This window comes from Stegostoma tigrinum, chromosome 17, assembly GCF_030684315.1.
Source record: "Stegostoma tigrinum isolate sSteTig4 chromosome 17, sSteTig4.hap1, whole genome shotgun sequence".
NCBI lineage: Eukaryota > Metazoa > Chordata > Chondrichthyes > Orectolobiformes > Stegostomatidae > Stegostoma > Stegostoma tigrinum.
In genome coordinates this window covers 50,366,737-50,384,026 of record NC_081370.1, presented here as the reverse complement: position 1 = coordinate 50,384,026, position 17,290 = coordinate 50,366,737, and the positions used below count along the sequence as shown (strand labels likewise).

At 61.2% G+C, this 17,290-nt stretch overlaps 1 protein-coding gene across 1 annotated transcript in view; it reads right to left on the bottom strand.

The window, feature by feature from the left end:
- api5 (apoptosis inhibitor 5) overlaps positions 1-13,421 on the bottom strand; it is a 34,334-nt gene extending 20,913 nt beyond the window's left edge. Inside the window, exon 1 of the mRNA XM_048545764.2 lies at positions 13,242-13,421. Coding sequence (XP_048401721.1) covers positions 13,242-13,310 — 69 coding nt within the window. The 5' untranslated portion in view covers positions 13,311-13,421. The remainder of the gene's footprint in view (positions 1-13,241) is intronic.
- Positions 13,422-17,290: the final 3,869 nt, after the last annotated feature.

Below are 17,290 nucleotides of genomic sequence, written 5' to 3'. Positions count from 1 at the left end.
CATTCAGAATTATAAAAAGGACCTGTGATGTCAGCTTTTAGTGGATGACACTTTGTCATCATTAAATGGACCAAATTAGGAGAGACAAACTCAAACAATACCCTCACCAGAATAAAATTCACCAGAGAGGAGGAGAAGAACAAACAACTCCCATTCCTGGATGTCATGGCAGAGCACAAGACAAATGGGGAACTGCAAACAAAAGTACACCAAAAAGCCACACACACAGACTAGGTATTGAACTTCAATAGTAACCATTCCAGTACACACAAATGAAGCTGCTTGTGAACACTATTTAAAAGGGCAACAACACACTGCAGCAACATGGAACTACGCCAACAGGAGGAGGAATATCTCTTCCAAGTGTTCAAGGATAATGGATTTCCAAAGAACTGGGCCAGGAGATGCCTACAGGTACAGCAGAGAGATTCCACATGCCCCAACACACTCATCACACTACTCTACATCAGAAACATGTCAGACTCACCACAAGACTTCCACCATCGCTGGGCATCAGAGTGGCACACAAGACCACATCAGCCCTACGACAAGTGCTCACCCGAACTAAAGACCTACTCCCTCCATGGACAGGACCAATGTTACCTACAAGATTCACTGCAGAGACTGCGAGAAAACACTACATCAGACAAACAGGAAGAAAACTAACAACAAGAGTACATGAACACCAACTGGCTACAAAAAGACACAACCAACACTCACTCATCTCAATCCACATGGACAAAGAGAACTACCCCTTCGACTGGGACAACACTAAGATCATGGGACAGGCTGGGCAGAGACAACCACGAGAATTCCTGGAAGCATGGCAATCCATGAAGCATGCTACTAATAAACACATGGAACTCGACCCCATATACATTCCACTATGAAGGATAACTGCAAGTGAGGCAATCCACCTCAATGGACCTCAGAGTTTAAAAACCAGGCGGAAAAACACACCTACGCTTCATTGGAGGCTGCACTGAGGATGTTACCAAGCTTGGTAATGAAACGTCTGTGAAATAACAAACCAGCTTAGTGAGCCAACTAACCTCAACACCCTCAACCCGAGCTACAGATCAACTCCAAAACCTTCAACAAACTTCCTCTGGGAAGTCAGAAAACATAACTGTTATAAATAAACAGACTACGATCATTCAGACCTGGTTGACTGGGCAGAAAGCTTTGCAGATGGGTAAAGCTTTGTAGTTTTAAAGTGTAACTCAGAAATTGTACACATTTTAAAGATAACTTTGGAACTGCAAATGTTAGATCTGTATTGCATATGTATATATTTGCACATATTACTAATGGTACCCTGTTTTATGTTATATAAAACAAAATATATGTATTAAGATGGAGGTGTGACATTTTAAGACACTAATGATTCAGAACAGCAAACACAGGAGATGCACAAGTCGAGATGCACAACTGACCAGACAATCCAGCACATTAAAACCATTTCCTCAGAACATCATCTTTCAATAAAAGGTTTTACTTTTCTAAATCGGTGAAATGTCTACATGTATCAATATACCATCTTTAATTTCTTGTTCACAGAATGTTACATACAGTGCCCTTTTCTAAGGGGAAGCAGTGCTACACATGCAGAGCACATTACATTATTCTACTGCTAAATCGTATAGGTATATCAATGAATCTACAAGATGTAGACTTTACTTGAGGGTATAATGGCTGGATCATAGATTAGAATTGTTTAAGAACATGTTTAATTATTCAATAAGGGTACTGAATTGCATCAAACACGGTCAAGTTATTCTAAATAATGGAAAGCGCAGGTTAGAGGAGCCCAGACCTTTTTTGCACTGGCCCTTCCTCTGTTTGTATACACGTTGTAAACAGAAATATGGCATGCATATTTTTAGTATGTAAAAACACATTCACAACGGCCAGACTTCAAAACTAGTAGTAAAATGACTGGCCCTGGCTTCAAAGAAAACCAGGTTTGTAGTCTGGATTATCTACAATGTGGATTTCCCTGGATTTAATTTGGAAATGGCATAAAGGCAAGGAATCCACAAGTCTTCAGTAGCAGTGATGCAATCAAGCATCATTAAACAGCCAATCACACAATTACCCTCTCAGACAGCAAACCAGGAAGTAAAATGGAACATTTTTTAAAAACTCAATTATGATGAGATTAAAATAATTGACTGGGCACACACATGATTGTAGTGGAAAGTGAAATGCCATTATTTAAAAATTAAACTTGGACTTAATCCTAATGGAGAAAATTGACATGCCACAGTATAAAATCAGATTTCAGAACCAGAAGTAGTCAAGAACGGAGTACACTCTTCAAATCTGAGTTAGAAAACATTCAAAAGTTTTTCATTTGTGTGGCTTCAGCTATACATCTTATGGAACTTAGAAACACTGACAGGAACCTTCAGCATTCACACTCAGGCAAATTCAAAATATCACTGTTAGTTTCAGAGGTGTAATAGTGTTGTTACTCCTGCAAAACCCACAGCAATTACATTAAACCTCAAATCAAATGAGACTTCTGAATACAAAATTTTCTTGTAATATTTTTTCACAATTGTCAAATTTCTCATGTTATGAATTTGCAGCTCCACATCTAATAAAGCACTGTGTTTCTGTGTCGAGATACGAACAACAGCAAGGATATTGATGCTTTAGAAGATAAATGTAGATTCAATACAATGTTAAAACCGAAAAAAACCTCCTAATGCTGAAAAATCTCAGAGGGCATGTCAGCATCTGTGGACAGAGAAACCCAGTGCCCTTCAGTTCCGAGTTTTATTCAGCGACTTCTGTTTTTGTTTCCCACCACTGGGAAATAAATATACTGAATTGCATTTTGTTTGAACATTACGATACACAGAACTATGAAAATTAGATCAATGCAGATTAAAGCAGCACGTTTCAAGTCATTGTTTCAAACAGCACAGAAAAGGCCCTCGGCCCATCGAGTCTGCACTGACATTAGCTACCACTAAGGGGCGCTAATCCCAATTTCCTGCACTTGTCTCATATCCTTGAATATTATGATATTGCACATGCTCGTTGAAGGTCCAATCAGAAGTTAACTGGCACAAAAGTTAAAAGGAAAAAAAATTAAGTAGAGAAGAATAAAACACAGCCACTGACTTCCACCTATAAGAGCAACCAGAATCTTTGCTGTCCTCACTTTATAAAAATATACCAGTCATGATCAGAATATGTTAAACACAGAATATTAAGGCAAATGACATGCAACTATTCCCAGTGGGCGAAAACAAAATAGTCATTGAAACATTCAAGAAAAAAATCTGTAGATACAAAATAAAAGCAAGACTCAAGGGGTTAAAAAGTTCCTTTAGAATTAGGAGTCGCTGGAGCTTTGAATATATCCAGATTAGACTTAACAATGGATGAATAAACCAGCTTAAGGGGAGATGAAAATAGAGTCGGCAACTGCGACTAGAATGATTTGCTTACAGGAAAGCCAAAATGTCAAGAGGAACTGATTGGCCCTAATCCAGGTTCTGACTTGGCTTCACAACAGAAGTCACCTGCCACAGAAGCTACTGCATAAGTTGACCTCTGAAGCCTAGCAAAATTTCTCTTTAAAAATAGGTGTTGATTAATACATAGGGAAAGTTTCAGTCACAATTTTATCAAATGGCAGAGTAGGCTCCAAGCGCTAAACTACCTACTCTTGCTCTGAATTCTCAAGCTCATACATCTACAAGTAGAGGTAGTAAAAAGTGGAACCACCAACTTGGACAGTGGCTACTTTGGGTAACTCCTCTGTGTGGGCCTATATTAAACATCTTCACAATATAAGTATCGGAGGGGAAGGGGGAAGGACAAGGATGATCAGCGGGTGGGGGAAAACCACTAGGACAAGTGGAGGGGAAGGTGGGAAGAGGATGAGGTGGGGGTGGCAGATTGGAAGAAATGATGACCAGAGGAAGGTTGTTTTTTGGACTGGAGGATTGTGACTAGCAGTGTGCCACAAGGACTGGAGCTGCGGTCACCGCCTTTCATCAGTTGCATTAAAAATTTGGATGTGAATATAGGAGGAATGGTTAGTAAGTGTGCAAATGACATCAAAATTGGTGGTGAAGTTGACAGTGAAAAAGGTTATCTTGGAGTACAATGGGGCATTGTTCAGACGGGCCCAGGGATAGGAGATAGAATGTAATGTATATAAATGTGAGGGGTTGCATTTTGGTAAGGTAAATCAGGGCCAGACTTCTACACTTAATGGTCAGGACCTGGGGGGTGTTGCCAAACAAAGAGACCTTTCACACCCTTGCAAAATTTTTGCAGGTTCACAGTTCCTTGAAGGTGGCGTTGCAGATAGACAGGAGAGTGAAGGCAGCATGGTGCACTGAATACAGGAGTGGGGAGGTCATGCTACACCTGAACAGGACATTGGTTAGGCCACATTTAAAATACTGCGTTCAATTCAAGGAAGGACGTGTGGGGTTGGGGTGGGGGTGGGGGTGGGGGGTGGGGGTGGGGGGTGGGGGTGGGTAGGAAACGGGGGGGGAGTGGGGGTAGGAAACGGGGGGGGAGTGGGGGTGGGGAACGGGGGGGGAGCGGGGGTGGGGAACGGGGGGGGAGCGGGGGTGGGGAACGGGGGGGGGAGCGGGGGTGGGGAACGGGGGGGGGGAGCGGGGGTGGGGAACGGGGGGGGAGAACGGGGGGGAGCGGGGGGGGGGAACGGGGGGGGGGAGTGGGGGTGGGGAACGGGGGGGGGAGAGGGGGTGGGGAACGGGGGGGGAGTGGGGGTGGGGAACGGGGGGGAGTGGGGAACGGGGGGGAGTGGGGAACGGGGGGGAGTGGGGAACGGGGGGGGTGGGGAACGGGGGGGGAGGGGGGGGTGGGGAACGGGGGGGGAGGGGGGGAGGGGGGGAGGGGGACGGGGGAGGGGGGGTGGGGAACGGGGGGGGAGGGGGGGTGGTGAACGGGGGGGAGGGGGGAACGGGGGGGGAGTGGGGAACGGGGGGGAGTGGGGAACGGGGGGGGAGTGGGGAACGGGGGGGGGGAGTGGGGAACGGGGGGGGGGAGTGGGGAACGGGGGGGGGGAGTGGGGAACGGGGGGGGGAGTGGGGAACGGGGGGGGGAGTGGGGAACGGGGGGGGGGGAGTGGGGAACGGGGGGGGGGAGTGGGGAACGGGGGGGGGGAGTGGGGAACGGGGGGGGGGAGTGGGGAACGGGGGGGGGAGTGGGGGGTAGGAAACGGGGGGTAGGAAACGGGGGGTAGGAAACGGGGGGTAGGAAACGGGGGGTAGGAAACGGGGGGTAGGAAACGGGGGGTAGGAAACGGGGGGTAGGAAACGGGGGGTAGGAAACGGGGGGTAGGAAACGGGGGGTAGGAAACGGGGGGTAGGAAACGGGGGGTAGGAAACGGGGGGTAGGAAACGGGGGGTAGGAAACGGGGGGTAGGAAACGGGGGGTAGGAAACGGGGGGTAGGAAACGGGGGGGGTGGGGGTGGGGAACGGGGGGGGTGGGGAACGGGGTGGGGGTGGGGAACGGGGGGGGTGGAGGTGGGGAACGGGGGGGTGGGGGTGGGGAACGGGGGGGTGGGGGTGGGGAACGGGGGGGGAGAACGGGGGGGGGAGGGGGGGTGGAGAACGGGGGGGAGGGGGGGTGGAGAACGGGGTGGAGAACGGGGGGGGAGGGGGGGTGGGGAACGGGGGGGGTGGGGAACGGGGGGGGAGTGGGGGTGGGGAATGGGGGGAGTGGGGGTGGGGAACGGGGGGGGGGAGTGGGTGTGGGGAACAGGGGGGGGAGTGGGTGTGGGGAACAGGGGGGGGGAGTGGGTGTGGGGAACGGGGGGGGATTGGGTGTGGGGAACGGGGGGGAGTGGGGGTGGGGAACGGGGGGGGAGTGGGGGTGGGGAACGGGGGGGGAGAGTGGGGGTGGGGAACGGGGGGGGAGAGTGGGGGTGGGGAACGGGGGGGGAGAGTGGGGGTGGGGAACGGGGGGGGAGTGGGGGTGGGGAACGGGGGGGAGTGGGGAACGGGGGGGGTGGGGAACGGGGGGGGTGGGGAACGGGGGGGGTGGGGAACGGGGGGGGGTGGGGAACGGGGGGGGTGGGGGGGTGGGGGGGTGGGGGGGTGGGGAACGGGGGGGGGAGGGGGGGGGTGGGGAACGGGGGGGGGGAGGGCGGGGTGGGGAACGGGGGGGGGGAGGGCGGGGTGGGGAACGGGGGGGGAGGGGGGGGTGGGGAACGGGGGGGAGGGGGGGTGGTGAACGGGGGGGGAGGGGGAACGGGGGGGGGAGTGGGGAACGGGGGGGGAGTGGGGAACGGGGGGGGGGAGTAGGAAACGGGGGGGGGAGTAGGAAACGGGGGGGGGAGTAGGAAACGGGGGGGGGAGTAGGAAACGGGGGGGGGGAGTAGGAAACGGGGGGGGGGAGTAGGAAACGGGGGGGGGAGTAGGAAACGGGGGGGGGGGTAGGAAACGGGGGGGGGGGTAGGAAACGGGGGGTAGGAAACGGGGGGTAGGAAACGGGGGGTAGGAAACGGGGGGTAGGAAACGGGGGGTAGGAAACGGGGGGTAGGAAACGGGGGGTAGGAAACGGGGGGTAGGAAACGGGGGGTGGGGAACGGGGGGTGGGGAACGGGGGGTGGGGAACGGGGGGGGGTGGGGGTGGGGAACGGGGGGGGTGGGGGTGGGGAACGGGGGGGAGAACGGGGGGGGGAGGGGGGGAGAACGGGGGGGGAGGGGGGGTGGAGAACGGGGGGGAGGGGGGGTGGAGAACGGGGGGGAGGGGGGGTGGAGAACGGGGGGGGGAGGGGGGGTGGAGAACGGGGGGGGGTGGAGAACGGGGGGGAGGGGAACGGGGGGGGTGGGGAACGGGGGGGGTGGGGAACGGGGGGGGTGGGGAACGGGGGGGGTGGGGAACGGGGGGGGAGTGGGGGTGGGGAACGCGGGGAGTGGGGGTGGGGAACGGGGGGGGGGAGTGGGTGTGGGGAACGGGGGGGGAGTGGGGGTGGGGAACGGGGGGGGGAGTGGGGGTGGGGAACGGGGGGGAGGGGGGGTGGAGAACGGGGGGGGAGGGGGGGGTGGAGAACGGGGGGGGAGGGGGGGTGGGGAACGGGGGGGGTGGGGAACGGGGGGGGAGTGGGGGTGGGGAATGGGGGGAGTGGGGGTGGGGAACGGGGGGGGGAGTGGGTGTGGGGAACAGGGGGGGGAGTGGGTGTGGGGAACAGGGGGGGGAGTGGGTGTGGGGAACGGGGGGGGATTGGGTGTGGGGAACGGGGGGGAGTGGGGGTGGGGAACGGGGGGGGAGAACGGGGGGGGGAGGGGGGGTGGAGAACGGGGGGGAGGGGGGGTGGAGAACGGGGGGGGAGGGGGGGGTGGAGAACGGGGGGGGAGGGGGGGTGGGGAACGGGGGGGGTGGGGAACGGGGGGGGAGTGGGGGTGGGGAATGGGGGGAGTGGGGGTGGGGAACGGGGGGGGGAGTGGGTGTGGGGAACAGGGGGGGGAGTGGGTGTGGGGAACAGGGGGGGGAGTGGGTGTGGGGAACAGGGGGGGGAGTGGGTGTGGGGAACAGGGGGGGGAGTGGGTGTGGGGAACGGGGGGGGATTGGGTGTGGGGAACGGGGGGGAGTGGGGGTGGGGAACGGGGGGGGAGTGGGGGTGGGGAACGGGGGGGAGTGGGGGTGGGGAACGGGGGGGGAGAGTGGGGGTGGGGAACGGGGGGGGAGAGTGGGGGTGGGGAACGGGGGGGGAGAGTGGGGGTGGGGAACGGGGGGGGAGAGTGGGGGTGGGGAACGGGGGGGGAGAGTGGGGGTGGGGAACGGGGGGGGAGTGGGGGTGGGGAACGGGGGGGAGTGGGGAACGGGGGGGGTGGGGAACGGGGGGGGTGGGGAACGGGGGGGGTGGGGAACGGGGGGGGGTGGGGAACGGGGGGGGGGGTGGGGAACGGGGGGGGTGGGGGGGTGGGGGGGTGGGGAACGGGGGGGGGAGGGCGGGGGTGGGGAACGGGGGGGGGAGGGCGGGGTGGGGAACGGGGGGGGAGGGGGGGGTGGGGAACGGGGGGGGAGGGGGGGGTGGGGAACGGGGGGGAGGGGGGGTGGTGAACGGGGGGGGAGGGGGAACGGGGGGGGGAGTGGGGAACGGGGGGGGAGTGGGGAACGGGGGGGGAGTGGGGAACGGGGGGGGGAGTAGGAAACGGGGGGGGGAGTAGGAAACGGGGGGGGGAGTAGGAAACGGGGGGGGGAGTAGGAAACGGGGGGGGGAGTAGGAAACGGGGGGGGGGTAGGAAACGGGGGGTAGGAAACGGGGGGTAGGAAACGGGGGGTAGGAAACGGGGGGTAGGAAACGGGGGGTAGGAAACGGGGGGTAGGAAACGGGGGGTAGGAAACGGGGGGTAGGAAACGGGGGGTAGGAAACGGGGGTGGGGTGGGGGTGGGGAACGGGGGGGGGTGGGGGTGGGGAACGGGGGGGAGAACGGGGGGGGGAGGGGGGGAGGAGAACGGGGGGGAGGGGGGGTGGAGAACGGGGGGGGGAGGGGGGGTGGAGAACGGGGGGGGGGTGGAGAACGGGGGGGAGGGGAACGGGGGGGAGGGGAACGGGGGGGGAGGGGAACGGGGGGGGTGGGGAACGGGGGGGGTGGGGAACGGGGGGGGTGGGGAACGGGGGGGGTGGGGAACGGGGGGGGAGTGGGGGTGGGGAACGCGGGGAGTGGGGGTGGGGAACGGGGGGGGGAGTGGGTGTGGGGAACGGGGGGGGAGTGGGGGTGGGGAACGGGGGGGGAGTGGGGGTGGGGAACGGGGGGGGGAGTGGGGGTGGGGAACGGGGGGGGGAGTGGGGGTGGGGAACGGGGGGGGGAGTGGGGGTGGGGAACGGGGGGGGGAGTGGGGGTGGGGAACGGGGGGGGGAGAGTGGGGGTGGGGAATGGGGGGGGAGAGTGGGGGTGGGGAACGGGGGGGGAGAGTGGGGGTGGGGAACGGGGGGGGAGAGTGGGGGTGGGGAACGGGGGGGAGAGTGGGGGTGGGGAAAGGGGGGTAGAGTGGGGGTGGGGAAAGGGGGGGGAGTGGGGAACGGGGGGGAGGGGGGTGGGGAACGGGGGGGGGAGTGGGGAACGGGGGGGGAGTGGGAAACGGGGGGGGAGTGGGAAACGGGGGGAAGGAAACGGGGGGGGTAGGAAACGGGGGGGTAGGAAACGGGGGGGTAGGAAACGGGGGGGTAGGAAACGGGGGGGTAGGAAACGGGGGGGTAGGAAACGGGGGGGTAGGAAACGGGGGGTAGGAAACGGGGGGTAGGAAACGGGGGGTAGGAAACGGGGGGTAGGAAACGGGGGGGGGGAGTGGGGGTGGGGAACGGGGGGGAGTGGGGGTGGGGAACGGGGGGGGAGTGGGGGTGGGGAACGGGGGGGGAGTGGGGGTGGGGAACGGGGGGGAGTGGGGGTGGGGAACGGGGGGGAGTGGGGGTGGGGAACGGGGGGGGGAGTGGGGAACGGGGGGGGAGTGGGAAACGGGGGGGGGGTAGGAAACGGGGGGTAGGAAACGGGGGGGGGTAGGAAACGGGGGGGTAGGAAACGGGGGGTAGGAAACGGGGGGTAGGAAACGGGGGGTAGGAAACGGGGGGGGGGGAGTGGGGGTGGGGAACGGGGGGGGAGTGGGGGTGGGGAACGGGGGGGGAGTGGGGGTGGGGAACGGGGGGGGAGTGGGGGTGGGGAACGGGGGGGAGTGGGGGTGGGGAACGGGGGGGGGGAGGGGGGGTGGGGAACGGGGGTGGGGAACGGGGGTGGGGAACGGGGGTGGGGAACGGGGGGGGAGTGGGGGTGGGGAACGGGGGGGGGAGTGGGGGTGGGGAACGGGGGGGGAGGGGGGGTGGGGAACGGGGGGGGGAGTGGGAGTGGGGAACGGGGGGGGGGGAGTGGGGGTGGGGAACGGGGGTGGGAGTGGGGGTGGGGAACGGGGGGGGGAGTGGGGGTGGGGAACGGGGGGGGGAGTGGGGGTGGGGAACGGGGGGGGAGTGGGGGTGGGGAACGGGGGGGGAGTGGGGGTGGGGAACGAGGGGGGAGTGGGGGTGGGGAACGAGGGGGGAGTGGGGGTGGGGAACGAGGGGGGAGTGGGGGTGGGGAACGAGGGGGGAGTGGGGGTGGGGAACGAGGGGGGAGTGGGGGTGGGGAACGAGGGGGGAGTGGGGGTGGGGAACGAGGGGGGAAGTGGGTGTGGGGAACGGGGGGGAGTGGGGGTGGGGAACGGGGGGGGAGTGGGGGTGGGGAGTGGGGGTGGGGAACGGGGGTGGGGAACGGGGGTGGGGAACGGGGGTGGGGAACGGGGGTGGGGAACGGGGGGGGAACGGGGGTGGGGAACGGGGGTGGGGAACGGGGGTGGGGAACGGGGGTGGGGAACGGGGGGGGAGTGGGGGTGGGGAACGGGGGGGGAGTGGGGGTGGGGAACGGGGGGGGGAGTGGGGGTGGGGAACGGGGGGGGAGTGGGGGTGGGGAACGGGGGGGAGTGGGGGTGGGGAACGGGGGGTGGGGAAGAGGGCGCGACGCGCGGCGGGGGGTCTCGGGGGGTGGTCTCGGGAGGGACGTCTCGGGGGAGGGCGGGACGTGCGGCGGGGTGGGGGAGGGCGGGTTGTGCGGCGGGGTGGGGGAGGGCGGGACGTGCGGCGGGGTGGGGGAGGGCGGGACGTGCGGCGGGAGGAGGGCGGGACGTCTGGTGGGGCACGTCTGGGGGGGTGGAGAGGAGGTCTCGGCGGGGGAGGAGGGACGTCTCGGCGGGGGAGGAGGGACGTCTCGGCGGGGGAGGAGGGACGTCTCGGCGGGGGAGGAGGGACGTCTCGGCGGGGGAGGAGGGACGTCTCGGCGGGGGAGGAGGGACGTCTCGGCGGGGGAGGAGGGACGTCTCGGCGGGGGAGGAGGGACGTCTCGGCGGGGGAGGAGGGACGTGCGGCGGGGGGGAGGGACGTGCGGCGGGGGGGGAGCGGGGCGGCGGGGGGGGAGCGGGACGTGCGGCGGGGGGGGGATCGGGACGTGCGGCGGGGGGGGGAGCGGGACGTGCGGCGGGGGGGGGAGCGGGACGTGCGGCGGGGGGGGGGAGCGGGACGTGCGGCGGGGGGGGGGGGGAGCGGGACGTGCGGCGGGGGGGGAGCGGGACGTGCGGCGGGGGGGGGGAGCGGGACGTGCGGCGGGGGGGGAGCGGGACGTGCGGCGGGGGGGGGAGCGGGACGTGCGGCGGGGGGGGGACGTGCGGCGGGGGGGGGACGTGCGGCGGGGGGGGGGACGTGGGGGGGGAGCGGGACGTGCGGCGTGGGGGGGGAGCGGGACGTGCGGCGGGGGGGGGACGTGCGGCGGGGGGGGGACGTGGGGGGGGAGCGGGACGTGCGGCGTGGGGGGGGAGCGGGACGTGCGGCGTGGGGGGGGAGCGGGACGTGCGGCGTGGGGGGGGAGCGGGACGTGCGGCGTGGGGGGGGAGCGGGACGTGCGGCGTGGGGGGGAGCGGGACGTGCGGCGTGGGGGGGGAGCGGGACGTGCGGCGTGGGGGGGGAGCGGGACGTGCGGCGTGGGGGGGGAGCGGGACGTGCGGCGTGGGGGGGGAGCGGGACGTGCGGCGTGGGGGGGGAGCGGGACGTGCGGCGTGGGGGGGGAGCGGGACGTGCGGCGTGGGGGGGGAGCGGGACGTGCGGCGTGGGGGGGGAGCGGGACGTGCGGCGTGGGGGGGGAGCGGGACGTGCGGCGTGGGGGGGGAGCGGGACGTGCGGCGTGGGGGGGGAGCGGGACGTGCGGCGTGGGGGGGGAGCGGGACGTGCGGCGTGGGGGGGGAGCGGGACGTGCGGCGTGGGGGGGGAGCGGGACGTGCGGCGGGGGAGGGGACGTGCGGCGGGGGAGCGGGACGTGCGGCGGGGGGGGGAGCGGGACGTGCGGCGGGGGGGGAGCGGGACGTGCGGCGGGGGGGAGCGGGACGTGCGGCGGGGGGGGAGCGGGACGTGCGGCGGGGGGGGAGCGGGACGTGCGGCGGGGGGGGGAGCGGGACGTGCGGCGGGGGGGGGGAGCGGGACGTGCGGCGGGGGAGCGGGACGTGCGGCGGGGGAGCGGGACGTGCGGCGGGGGAGGGCACAAGCGGCGGGGGAGGGGACGTGCGGCGGGGCAGCGGGACGTGCGGCGGGGCAGCGGGACGTGCGGCGGGGGAGCGGGACGTGCGGCGGGGGAGCGGGACGTGCGGCGGGGGAGGGCACAAGCGGCGGGGGAGGGGACGTGCGGCGGGGCAGCGGGACGTGCGGCGGGGCAGCGGGACGTGCGGCGGGGCAGCGGGACGTGCGGCGGGGGGGGGTCGTACGGCGGGGGGGAGCGGGACGAGCGGCGGGAGCTGGACGTGCGGCGGGGGGGGGAGCTGGACGTGCGGCGGGGGGGAGCGGGACGTGCGGCGGGGCAGCGGGACGTGCGGCGGGGGGGGGTCGTACGGCGGGGGGGAGCGGGACGAGCGGCGGGAGCTGGACGTGCGGCGGGGGGGGGAGCTGGACGTGCGGCGGGGGGGAGCGGGACGTGCGGCGGGGGGGGGGAGCGGGACGTGCGGCGGGGGGGGGGAGCGGGACGTGCGGCGGGGGGGGGGAGCGGGACGTGCGGCGGGGGGGGAGCGGGACGTGCGGCGGGGGGGGGAGCGGGACGTGCGGCGGGGGGGAGCGGGACGTGCGGCGGGGGAGGGGACGTGCGGCGGGGGAGCGGGACGTGCGGCGGGGGAGCGGGACGTGCGGCGGGGGGGGGAGCGGGACGTGCGGCGGGGGGGAGCGGGACGTGCGGCGGGGGAGGGGACGTGCGGCGGGGGAGCGGGACGTGCGGCGGGGGGGGTCGTACGGCGGGGGGGAGCGGGACGAGCGGCGGGAGCTGGACGTGCGGCGGGGGGGAGCGGGACGTGCGGCGGGGGGGGGGAGCGGGACGTGCGGCGGGGGGGGGGAGCGGGACGTGCGGCGTGGGGGGGGAGCGGGACGTGCGGCGTGGGGGGGGGAGCGGGACGTGCGGCGGGGGGGGCGTGTCGGGTTGGACGGATTTGTGGGGGGGCGGGGGGGGTGCGGGAGTGGTGTTGCGAGTAGGGGGGGGCGTGTGTGTGTGTTGGCGCGGGGCGGGTAACACTTTGATGGCGCCGGGCCTGGACGAAACGTAAACGCCCCAGCCTCCCTGTCCCCAGGCCAGGCCAGGCCAGGCCCGTGCCCGAGGGCCCGACCCGCCTCCCCAGGCCCCCACACAGGCCCGTCCTAAACAAAGCGCATTTACCGCCTGATTTCCGCCGCCCGCGCACTCACCTGACCCACATTGTCCGTGGCATCTGCCAGGATACCGTAGTTACGGTACAATTCCTCCACCGTGGTCATTGTTTAACCTTCCCCCCCACCCCCCGCCACCGGTTATTGCTGTTACTGATGATGTGATCACGAACGTGAAGCCACGGCTCACGATTCTTCACCGCCGCCTGTCAATCAAGCGGTAAACCTCGCGACAACCTCCAGCGACACCGCCACCTCGCGCTCGGGAGTTCCTCCGGCGACACCGCCACCTCGCGCTCGGGAGTTCCTCCGGCGACACCGCCACCTCGCGCTCGGGAGTTCCTCCGGCGACACCGCCACCTCGCGCTCGGGAGTTCCTCCGGCGACACCGCCACCTCGCGCTCGGGAGACTGGAAGTGTGTAGTTGGACGAACACAGTCGACCAGGCAGCATCAGAGGAGTTTCGAGTCAGGACCCTTGTTCAGACTACTCCTTTCCTCCAGGTGCTGCCTGCGATGCAGTGTTCTTCCAGCTTCCTGTTTGTCTGCCTGATTTGATTTGATTTTCATTTTATTGTCACGTGTACCTAAATACAGTGAAAAGTTTTGTTTACGAGCAGTACAGAGATCGCAGCAAGCAAAGGTGTACAGATCAAAAAGACTTAGAGGCATACAGGTTACATTGCAGGATAAAATCCGCCGCCAGACCTGCTGAGCTTCTCCAGCAACTTTTTTCTGATGAGGGGTCTAGGCCCGAAACATCAACCTTCCTTCTCCTCTGATGCTGCTTGGCCTGCTGTGTTCATCCAGCTCTACACCTCGTTATCTTGTTTTTGTACATTTCAGACTACATTATTTGAGGCTATAGCCATTCAATTGTCTGATATAAGCTGGAAAGAAGCTGTTCCTAAATCTGCTTGTGCACATGTTAAGGATTCTGTAACTTCTATCTGATGGAAGAAGTTACAGGAAATCATTACCAGAGTGCAATGGTTCTTTGATGATGTTGGCTGCCTTTCCGCGGCAGCGAGCCATGTAAGTACACTCCATGGATGGAAGGTTGGCTCCGCTGATGTTCTGGGCTGTGCGTACCACCTTCTGTAGTGGGGAGAATAGTTGCCGTGCCAGGCCGTTCTGCACCCGGACAGTTTGCTTTCAATGGTGCATCTGTAGAAGTTGGTGAGGGGCCTTATGGACATGGCAAATTTCCTGAGCCACCTGAGGAAGAAGAGGCATTGTTGTGCCACCTTGACTGTCGCATTTACGTGGGACATCCAGGAGAGATGGTTGGTTATTGTCACACCAAGAAACCTGCACTTTGTCAACCTCAGTTCTGTTGATGTAGACGGGGCAATGTTCTCCTGCTTTCTTTCTGAAGTTGATGACCAGTTCTTTAATTTAGCTGACATTGAGAGACAGATTGTTTTCATTGCATCACGCCATCAAGCCCTCTATCTCCCTTTTGTATTTTGACATGTCATTTGATGGTGTCGTCAGCGAACTTGTAGATGGCATTTGTTCAAAATTTGGCAACACAGTCGTAGAATTTGTGAAAGTTAAAGAACAAAAAAGGTCCATTTACGATGCTTGGTGTAGGCTTCAGGCCGCCAACTGGTGGAAAAATATGGGGAACAAATTGCAAGGAAGTTACGGAGAGAAACAAAAATGATGTAGAGCTAATGGGCATTGTTAGTTATCCCAATGTAGATTCGGATAGCCATAGTGCAGGTGGCCTCTTTCAGCATTTCTCAAACAAAAATCTGCAGCAGCCACATGTTCCGAACAGTAAGGGGATTGCTAGACCTGGCACTTGAAAATGAGGCGGATAAAGATGGTCATGTAGTAGAACATTTAAGCGACTGTCACGGGACCAGAAGTGTTAACTGTTTTCTCTGCACAAATACTGCCCAACCTGTTGAGTTTCTCCAGCATTTTCTGCATAATAGTGTCTCAATAGAAGAGTCTACCTTTGGGCGACTGTCCATGTGTCTGTGTGGGTTTCCTCCAGGTGCTCCAATTTTCTCCCACAGTACAAAGATATGCAGGGCAGGTTTGGTGGATTGGCCATGCAAAATTACCTATAGTGCCCAGGGATGTGTAAGTTAGGCTGTGGGATGGGACAGAGTAGGCAGGTGAGTCTGGGTTGGATGTCCTCGGTAAGTCAGTGTGGACTCGATAGGCCAAATGGCTTGCTTCCACACTGTAGAGATTCCATGATTCCAATAGAAGAGTTGCTGGAATTCCCAAGTGTAAGAAATGATGAATCTTGGTAGAGACTGAGATGCAGCAGAGTTGGACATCTAAGGGAGCAGTCTCTTTGCGGTGCAAAGTGGAACCTGATTTGCAAACCTCATGGCAGCATAACCATGAGGACTAATCAACTAAGAGTTGTACGGGTGAAACCATAGTGGTAGCAATCGAGACTCCACAAGTTAAAACCATGCACTGAAGTTTATGAAGTGAAGAATCAGCAGGCCTCAGCAGGAAAAACAGTCAGAGACTTGCCGAGGTCAGAGGTGTATTGAATCTCATGATGATGGCAGCACCAGTTCAGTTACTGCCCCTACCAACACTTTGAAAATGCAGAATGCACACAGAGAGGTCAGCATCGAGAACTGTAGTCAAAGCAGTTCTGATGATATTGAACAGCAACAAGTTCACAGCTCAAGGAGCAGAAGCACCAGGTTAGTCTGTTCCTATCACTTTTAATGTTCTCATGTGATCACTACAGATTTCAGGCTCACCCATAAGGTATTTGAAACATATTTAAGCCCAAAACAGAATTATACATTGTATGAATGTGATTTGATCAAAGATCCTACTGAACAGGGGAATTCAGCACTTGTTTCATGTGTTTTAAATTCACTTATGGAATGTGGATGTCACAGGCTGGGCCAATATTCATTGTCCAGTCATAGCTGCCTTTTATAAGGTGGTGATGAGTTACCCTCTTGAACAACTCTTGTCAACTTAGTGTAGGTGGAGTAACAAAGCTATTTGAGAAGGAGTTCCAGAGTTTTGACCCAGCAGGAGTGAATGCCTGGCAATATTATTTCCAAGACAGGGTAGTAAGTGGCTTGGAGAGAGATAATGGGAAATGCAGATGCTGGAGAATCTGAGATAACAAGGTGTGGAGCTGGATGAACACAGCAGGCCAAGTAGCATCTTAGGAGTGCAAAAGCTTTTGTGCTCCTAAGATGCTGCTTGGCCTGAGGTGTTCATCCAGCTCCACACTTTGTTGTCAGTGAGTGGCTTGGAGTTGAATTTGCAGGTGGCAACATTCCCATGTGTCTACTGCCCTCGTCCATGTACATGGTAGTGGACATGGGTTTGGAAGGTGCTTTACCAGGAGTCCTAGTGACTTTCAGCAATGCACGATAGCACATGTTCTATTGGTGGTGGAGGGAGTGGATCCTGTGGATGTAGAGCCAATCAAGCGGGCTGGTTTGTCCTGGATGTCGTTAAGTTTATTGAGTGTTTTTGGAGCTGCATTCATCCAGGCAGGTGGGGAGTATTCCATCATATTCCTGACTTATGCCTTGTCACCATAGAATCATAGAATCCCTACAATGTGGAAACGGGCCATTTGGTCCAACAAGACCACACTGACGATCAGAGCATCCTGGACCAGACCCATCCCCATATAACACACCTAATGGTGGTTAGGCTTTGGTGAATGAAGATTCAAAGCCTCTGACCTGCTCATGTAGCCACTGTATTTATCTGGCTAGCCCAGTTCAGTTTCTGGTCAATGGTAACACCCAGGATGTTGATAGTGGGGTATTCATTGATGGTAACACCATTGAATGTTGATGTGTGATGGTTAGATTGTCTCGTATTGAAGATGGTCATTACCTAGCATTTGTGTGGCACGAACATTACTCGCCAGTTTTCAAGCCCAGGCATAGATAATGTCCAGGTCTTGCTGCATTTGAGCATGGACTGCCTCTGTATCTGAGGAGTCGCAAGTAGTGTTGAAACATTGTTATTATCAGCAACAACCCCATTTCTGACCTTGTGATGAAGTGAAGGTCATTGATGGAGCTGTTGAAGATGGTTCAGACCGGGACACTGCTGTGAGAAATGCTT